Consider the following 8,950-nt stretch of genomic DNA (forward strand, 5'->3'; position numbering starts at 1 on the left):
CCCTGTGCACACACAGAGACCCCACTCAGACAACAGTCCCCAGTCCCAGGAGATGGAGGTGTGCCTAGCCTAGAGTCTGGGCATCTTGGGAAGAACAGAGCATGTTGGTCTCATAAGGGGAAGTTTAGTTGCTGAGAGGTCTCCTCTTGGGGACAGCAGTGTGAACTGAGACTGTTAAGGAGGCCATGCGTGAAAGCAAGTCTCTTGACTGTTCAACAGTCGACCTGTGTTCTGGGCTTGCATGCCAGAGGTAGACGTGAGAGCCTTGCCTGGGGTAAGTGCATGGAAAAAACTGGGCTGTTGAGACTGGTGCCCTGCCTAGAGGGAAGGACCCATAGTGGATGTGTCCCTATCCCCATTTGACATCTATTCTCCAGGTCTTGTTGGGTGGGACCAGCCTGAAGGCTCAGTTGTCAGAGGCTTGGGGTCTGGAGGGCCCTGAGACTCAGGCAAGTAAGTGAAGTTTTTTGCCAAGGTTTCCTAAATCGTGGGGACTCTGTTGGAATGCTAATTGTAGCTTTGTGCTCTATTGCCTTCAGACCACCCAGATATTGCTAATCCTAGAAAGAAAAGGAAAAGCCAGAGGTGGTACAGCTGTGGGCTTTAGATGCTAGGAGCCTCAGACTCCTCCAAGTTCTCATAGCGGCTCTTTCTTTGGGGGCCAGGGTGAGGATTCATATCTCTGGGCTCTGGGGGACCATTCCCTGCACAGAGGGCTACAAGACCCATCATGCCTGTCTGGTTACCATCCCTGTTTGGGCCTTTCTCAGCATTTTACAGCATATTCTTTGCAACTGGCCTGGCTGTCCCTTGCCTGTGGAGGTAGCCACAGCTGTTCCCTCTGGCCTTGATGCTGTCCTACTTGAATATTGGCTTAAAATGTTCTCAGGCCTTTGGGGATCCAGAGGAGGTGAGACTGGAAGGGAACTGGGGTTGACTGAGATCCAGATCCTAAGTTAGAGGATTTTTCCACAACAACCTTGAATTTTACACATGAGGAATCAAGCCTCTTGGGAAAGTTGTCCAGAGTCATTGTGAATGTCAGGGAGGAAACTGTGTTTCACTGTAAAGCTTCTCCCATGGGTAAGACCCTCTTGAGTGTGCAGGTGTGCCTTGTGACCAAGCTTCTATTCCTGTTGGGACTGACACCCCTGCCCTAGGAAATCTGACATCAGAATACACCTAGAACTTGGCTTTTGTGCCAAATATGATTTATTTGTGTTTGGGTTCTGCCCAGTCCAAGTAATTATTTTTTCTTACACAGTCTTCCTCTTTGTTGGGATTGCTTCTGTCCTGGTGGTTAGTTACAGGTGCTTGCCTCTGGCATTTCTTTTCAATACAGCTACCCCCAACTATTTGCAGCTGGGATGTTATCTGGTGTATTCACCACGGGAATTATGACCCCTGGAGAACGGATCAAGTGCTTGTTACAGGTAAGGTGTGATCTGGGAAGGGGGGGATGTGATCTGGGGGGGAGGTGGCCAGCGTTCTCCATTCAGTGTACAATTTTGTTTGGATGTTTATGTCCTTTCACCCTGCATAAAGGCTTCAGGTCAGGTGTGCAAAACAGTTTCAAGTGTTTCAGGAACATGGAAGCAATCGTAGTAGAATCAAGGACCAGGACAGTATAACAAACCAACCAAAATGTCACACCTGTGATGTGTCAGCCCAGGTTTATCCACACTTATTAGCAGCTACTTCAGGAACTTCGAAAGGTGAGTTATGTCTCATCAGAAGTGGAAGGGAGGCTCCTACTCAACATCTCATGTCTCTACCGATTGCCCAAAGGTTCAGTGGCCTTAGAGTGCCTGGCTTGTTCTGAGGCTGAAGATGTGACCTGGCTGCTTGCCTTACCACACAGGCCTCCTTTAAAAAAGAATTGTTACTGTTTTTTTCTTCTAATGGCTGAAGTAACTGACACAGTTCTTGCTAGAAAATTTTGATAATTCAGAGAAGCACTAAGAAAAAATATATTTATTTCCTATGATACCATCCCACTGAGGTAAATACTGTTATGCTTTGTCTGTGAATTCTTCTGGTCTTTTTGGTAAACATGTATATTAAGAAATGTTGTCTTTTGAAATAAAAATGGGATCACATACTACAATAGTTTTATAACCAAGTTTTTTTCACTTGATATATCATAATATTTTTCTCCGTGATTATTTTTCTCAAGCATAATTTTCTGCATCTTCATTACATGGCTGTCATTTACCCCATAATCCCTTATCTGGGAGCATGTGCCATAGGAAAGATCTTTGTAAATAAGCTTTTGCACATGTACCTGATTACTCTCTTAGGATAAATGTCTAGACGTCGAATTAGTATGTTTAAAGAGATATGCTTTTTAGAGTTTTTAATGCACAGTACCTAATGGTCCTCCTATAAAGGTCTGTTACTTTCTTTTCTTTTCTTCTTTCTTTCTTTTTTTTTTTGAGGAAGACTAGCCCTGAGCTAACATCTGCCATCAATCCTCCTCTTTTTGCTGAGGAAGACTGGCCCTGAGCTCACATCCGTGCCCATCTTCCTCTACTTTATATGTGGGACACCTGCCACAGCACGGCTTGCCAAGCGGTGCCATGTCTGCACCCAGGATCCAAACTGGCAAACCCTGGGCCGCCGAGAAGCGGAACATGTGAACTTAACCACTGCGCCACTGGGCCGGCCCTAGGCCTGTTACTTTCTATTCCTTCAGTAATACACGAGAGTGCCCATTTCCCAGCAGACTTTGCAGCATCTAATTTACAATCTCTGCCAGTCTGATAGGTGAAAAAATTGCATTGTTTTAATTTTTCATGCTTTTAATTGTTGGTGAGGTTAATTATTTTGATGAATATTAGTTGCTTGAATTTTTCCTTTGGGAAGTGCCTGTGTTCTTTGCTCTTTTTTTTTTAAACTGATTTGTCAAAGCTTTGGACATGTTAAAGTTATTACTTATCATATGTGGCAAGTCTTTTTCATGGTTTGCATTTTTCATTTGATTTTTCATATTTTTTGATTAAATTTTTTTTTTTTGAGGAAGAGTAGTCCTGAGCTAACATCTGCCAATCCTCCTCTTTTTTTTTTTTTTAATTAATGTTATGATAGATTACAACCTTGTGAGATTTCAGTTGTACGTTATTGTTAGTCATGTTCTGGGTACACCTCTTCCCCCTTTGTGCCCTCCCCCCTCCCCCCCTTTTCCCTGGTAACCACCGATCAGATCTCCTTGTCAATATGTTAACTTCCACCTATGAGTGGAGTCATATAGAGTTCGTCTTTCTCTGACTGGCTTATTTCGCTTAACATAATACCCTCGAGGTCCATCCACGTTGCTGCAAATGGGCCAATTTTGTCTTTTTTTATGGCTGAGTAGTATTCCATTGTGTATATATACCATATCTTCTTTATCCAATCATCAGTTTCTGGGCATGTAGGTTGGTTCCACGTCTTGGCTATTGTAAATAATGCTGCGATGAATATAGGGGTGCAAGGGACTCTTGGGATTTCTGATTTCAGGTTCTTAGGATAGATACCCAGTAATGGGATGGCTGGGTCATAGGGTATTTCTATTTTTAACTTTTTGAGAAATCTCCATACTGTTTTCCATAGTGGCTGTACCAGTTTGCATTCCCACCAATAGTGTATGAGGGTTCCTTTTTCTCCACAACCTCTCCAACGTTTGTCACTCGTGGTTTTGGATGTTTTTGCCAATCTAATGGGTGTAAGGTGATATCTTAGTGTAGTTTTGATTTGCATTTCCCTGATGATTAGCGATGATGAACATCTTTTCATGTGTCTATTGGCCATATTTATATCTTCTTTTGAGAAGTGTCTGTTTATGTCCTCTGCCCATTTTTTGATCGGGTTGTTTGTTGTTTTGTTGTTAAGCCGTGTGAGTTCTTTGTATATTATGGAGATTAACCCTTTGTCGGATAAGTGGCTTGTAAATATTTTTTCCCAATTAGTGAGATGTTTTTTTGTTTCAATCCTGTTTTCCCTTGCCTTGAAGAAGCTCTTTAGTCTGATGAAGTCCCATTTGTTTATTCTTTCTATTGTCTCCCTCAGCTGAGGAGTTATAGTGTCCAAAAAGATTCTTTTGAAACTGATGTCAGAGTGTACTGCCTATATTCTCTTCTAGAAGACTTATTGTTTCCGGCCTAATCTTTAGGTCTTTGATCCATTTTGAGTTTATTTTGGTGTGTGGTGAAAAAGAATGGTCAATTTTCAATCTTTTGCATGTGGCTGTCCAGTTTTCCAGCACCATTTGTTGAAGAGACTTTCTTTTCTCCATTGTAGGCCCTCTGCTCCTTTGTCGAAGATTAGCTGTCCATAGATGTGTGGTTTTATCTCTGGGCTTTCAATTCTGTTCCATTGATCTGTGGACCTGTTTTTGTACCAGTACCACGCTGTTTTGATCACTGTAGCTTTGTAGTATGTTTTGAAATCGGGGATTGTGATTCCGCCGGCTTTGTTTTTCTTGCTCAGGATTGCTTTAGCAATTCGCGGTCTTTTGTTGCCCCATATGAATTTTAGGATTCTTTGTTCAATTTCTGTGAAGAATGTTCTTGGGATTCTGATTGGGATAGCATTGAATCTGTAGATTGCTTTAGGTAGTATGGACATTTTAACTATGTTTATTCTTCCAATCCATGTGCATGGAATGTCTTTCCATCTCTTTATGTCGTTGTCAATTTCTTTCAAGAAAGTCTTGTAGTTTTCATTGTATAGATCCTTCTCTTCCTTGGTTAAGTTTATCCCAAGGTATTTTATTCTTTTCGTTGTGATTGTGAATGGGATTGAGTTCTTGAGTTCTTTTTCTGTTAGTTCATTGTTAGTGTATAGAAATGCTACTGATTTATTTATGTTGATTTTATACCCTGCTACTTTGCTGTAGTTGTTGATTATTTCTAATAGTTTTCCAATGGATTCTTTGGGGTTTTCTATATATAAGATCATGTCGTCTGCAAACAGTGAGAGTTTTACTTCTTCATTACCTATTTGGATTCCTTTTATTTCTTTTTCCTGCGGAATTGCTCTGGCCAACACCTCCAGTATGTTGAATAGGAGTGGTGAAAGTGGGCACCCTTGTCTTGTTCCTGTCCTCAGAGGGATGGCTTTCAGTTTTTGTCCATTGAGTATGATGTCGGCTGTGGGTTTGTCATATATGGCCTTTATTATGTTGAGGTACTTTCCTTCTATACCCATTTTATTGAGGGTTTTTTATCATAAATGGGTGTTGGATCTTGTTGAATGCTTTCTCTGCATCTATTGAGATGATCATGTGGTTTTTGTTTTTCATTTTGTTGATGTAGTGTATCACGTTGATTGACTTGCGGATGTTGAACCATCCCTGTGTCCCTGGTATAAATCCCACTTGATCATGGTGTATAATCTTTTTGATGTATTGCTGTATTCGGTTTGCCAGAATTTTGTTGAGGATTTTTGCATCTATGTTCATCAGTGATATCGGCCTGTAGTTCTTCTTTGTGTTGTCCTTGTCAGGTTTGGGGATCCGAGTGATGTTGGCTTCATAGAATGTGTTAGGGAGTACTCCATCTTCCTCAATTTTCTGGAATAGTTTGAGAAGAATAGGTATTAAGTCTTCTTTGAATGTTTGGTAGAATTCTCCAGAGAAGCCGTCTGGTCCTGGACTCTTATTTTTGGGGAGGTTTTTGATTACCGTTTCTATTTCCTTACTTGTGATTGGTCTATTCAGGTTCTCCATTTCTTCCTGATTCAGTTTGGGGAGGTTGTAGGAGTCTAGGAAGTTGTCCATTTCTTCCAGGTTGTTCAATTTGTTGGCATATAGTTTTTCATAGTATTCTCTTATGATCCCTTGTATTTCATTGGTATCTGTTGTGATTTCTCCTCTCATTCCTAATTTTATTTATTTGAGATTTCTCTCTTCTTTTCTTGGTGAGTCTGGCTAAAGGTTTGTCTATTTTGTTAATTTTTTCGAAGAACCAACTCTTTGTTTCATTGATCCTTTCTACTGTCTTTTTTGCTTCAATATCGTTTATTTCTGCTCTTATTTTTATTATTTCCCTCCTTCTACTGACTCTGGCCTTTGTTTGTTCTTCTTTTTCTAGTTCTGTTAGGTGTCGTTTGAGGTTGCTTATGTGAGCTTTTTCTTGTTTAGTGAAGTGAGACTGTATTGCGATGAATTTCCCTCTTAGGACTGCTTTTGCTGCATCCCAAGTGATTTGGTATGTCGTGTTCTCATTTTCATTTGTCTCCAGATAATATTTGATTTCTTCTTTAGTTTCTTCAATAATCCATTGTTTGTTCAGAAGCGTGTTGTTTAGTCTCCACATTTTTGCACCTTTCTCTGCTTTTTTCTTGTAGTTGATTTCTAGTTTCATAGCATTATGATCAGAAAAGATGCTTGGTATTATTTCAACTCTCTTGTATTTATTGATGTTTGCTTTGTTTCACAAAATATGGTCAATTCTTGAGAATGTTCCATGTGCACTTGAGAAGAATGTGTAACCTGCTGTTTTTGGATGAAGTGTTCTATATATATCTATTAAGTCCATCTGGTCTAATTTTTCATTTAATTCTATTATTTCCTTGTTGATTTTCTGTCTGGATGTTCTGTCCATTGGTGTTAATGGTGTGTTGAGGTCCCCTACTATTATTGTATTGTTGTTGATGTCTTCTTTTATTTCTGTTAAGAGTTGCTTTACAAATTTTGGTGCTCCTGTGTTGGGTGTGTATATATTTATAAGTGTTATGTCTTCTTGGTGGAGAGTCCCTTTTATCATTGTGTATTGTGCCTCTTTGTCTTTCTTTATCTGTTTTGCTTTGAAGTCTACCTTGTCTGATATTAGTATAGTGACACCTGCTTTCTTTTGTTCATTATTAGCTTGGAGTATTGTTCTCCATCCCTTCACTCTGAGTCTGTGTTTGTCTTTGGGGCTGAGGTGTGTTTCCTGGAGGCAGCATATTGTTGGGTCTTGTTCGTTGATCCATCCTGCCACTCTGTGTCTTTTGATTGGGGAGTTCAATCCATTTACATTTAGAGTGATTATTGAGATGTGGGGGCCTACCACTACCATTTTATGTCTTGTTTTCCCGTTTTCTTCAATTTCCTTTGTTTCTCGTCCCATGGTTTAATCTGTTCTGATGAAGAACTCCTACTCTCTGTTGTTGTCCTTCTACTTATCTCCTCTGCTTTTGGTTTTGTAGCCCCTTTCCTTTTTTGATTTTTCAGGAATGAGGGTTTTCCTGAGGATTTCCTGAAGAGGAGGTTTTGTGGCCATGAACTCCCTTAATTTTTGTTTATCTGGGAAAGTTTTTATTTCTCCATCGTATTTGAAGGATATTTTCGCTGGGTAGAGAATTCTCAGCTGTAGGTTTTTGTCCTTCAGATTTTTGAATATATCATTCCACTCTCTTCTAGCCTGTAAAGTTTCTGCTGAGAAATCTGCTGATAGCCTGATGGGGGTTCCTTTGTAGGTTAGTTTCTTTTGCCTGGCTGTCTTTAGTATTTTCTCCTTGTCGTTGACTTTTGCTAGCTTCACTACTATATGCCGTGGGGTTGGTCTTCTTGCATTGATAAAGTTTGGAGATCTATTGGCTTCTGTCACCTGAAGATCCATCTCTCTCACCAGATTTGGGAAGTTCTCATCCATTATTTCTTTGAATAGGCTTTCTGCCCCTTTCTCCTTCTCTTCTCCCTCTGGTATACCTATAATCCTTACGTTGCATCTCCTAATTGTGTCTGATAATTCTCGGAGAGTTTCTTCATTTCTTTTTAGTCTTAGTTCTCTCTCCTCCTCTGCCTGCAGCATTTCTCTATTCCCATCTTCCAAATTGCTAGTTCTTTCCTCCATATTATCGGCCCTACTGTTCAGTGCATCTAGATTTTTCTTAATCTCCTCTATTGTGTTCTTCATTTCCAGTATTTCTGTTTGTTTCTTCTTTATCGTATCAAACTCTTTTGTGATATAGCTCCTGAACTCGTTGAGTTGTCTATCTGAGTTCTCTCTTAACTCATTGAGTATTTTAATGATGGCTGTTTTGAAGTCATCGTCATTTAGGTTATATATTTCATTTTCTTTGGGATTGTTGTCTGTGTATTTGTTGTTTTCCTTCTGTTCTGGAGATTTAACGTATTTTTTCATATTGCTTGATGTTGTAGATTTGTGCTTCCGCATTGAGATAGAGATTAGTTGCTCCTTCCACTTGTTTCTGCTGGTGTGGTGGGGGAGCAGCTGTTTATACTGCACCAACCAGGAACCCTATCCGCAGTTGCTAACTGGGCCTGGGCCCCTCCTCGTAGTCACAGTGGTCCTTTGGATTCCCTCTTCTGCCGTGGGGGCCGTCACGGGGGGGCTTCAGGCTGCTGGTGCCTACTGTTGCAGCCCACCTAGACGTGCTCCCTCCTTGGGGTCTGCAACAGTGTTATGGGCTTTTCCAGCGGCCATGGGTAGGATCACTTATGTTTGCCACTCCGTCACTGTAGGCACCCACCAAATCTCACTTGTCCACTATGGGTCGCAGCAGACCTATTGGCATCTTCTACAGTCTGTGGTTAGCTCACCTAGCTATGCTACTTTTGTCCCAGGGTCTTCCAGCCTTGTGGCTGCCAGATGGGTGCTCTCTACTAGTGCTGTGCAGAGGCTTTCGCTGAGGCTGCTGTGAGCCTGTAGGGTTTCCCCCTAGGCTACGGAGCTGGGTCGCTGGAACTCCACCCAGCCCCAGTCCTGTTCCCCAGGAACTCGGGGAGCCCTTTGCCCTGACTGGGGGACAGCCGGAGATCCTGATTTCAGTGGTAGCTGGTCAGCTGCTGCCCTGCCTGATATTCTCCTCTCCGGGACCCTCCCGGTGTTGTGGATGCTGGGCGTGGCCCCTCCGCTAATGTCAGACAGAGAGTTCTGTCTGCTGCCGGGCAGAACTCTGGAGCTTCCCCCCCCCGGGCCCCCCCCCCCGCCTCTGGAGCTTCACCCAGCCCCAGGCAGGGGGG

At 41.8% G+C, this 8,950-nt stretch overlaps 1 protein-coding gene across 2 annotated transcripts in view; it reads left to right on the forward strand.

The window, feature by feature from the left end:
* SLC25A20 (solute carrier family 25 member 20) overlaps nucleotides 1–8,950 on the forward strand; it is a 35,865-nt gene that overhangs the window by 12,460 nt on the left and 14,455 nt on the right. For both annotated transcript variants that reach the window (XM_046679797.1, XM_046679788.1), the window contains exon 4: nucleotides 1,343–1,433. In XM_046679797.1, the coding sequence (XP_046535753.1) occupies nucleotides 1,343–1,433 (91 nt within the window). The remainder of the gene's footprint in view (nucleotides 1–1,342; nucleotides 1,434–8,950) is intronic.

Source organism: Equus quagga, chromosome 1 (genome assembly GCF_021613505.1).
Source record: "Equus quagga isolate Etosha38 chromosome 1, UCLA_HA_Equagga_1.0, whole genome shotgun sequence".
NCBI classification, from domain to species: Eukaryota; Metazoa; Chordata; class Mammalia; order Perissodactyla; family Equidae; genus Equus; species Equus quagga.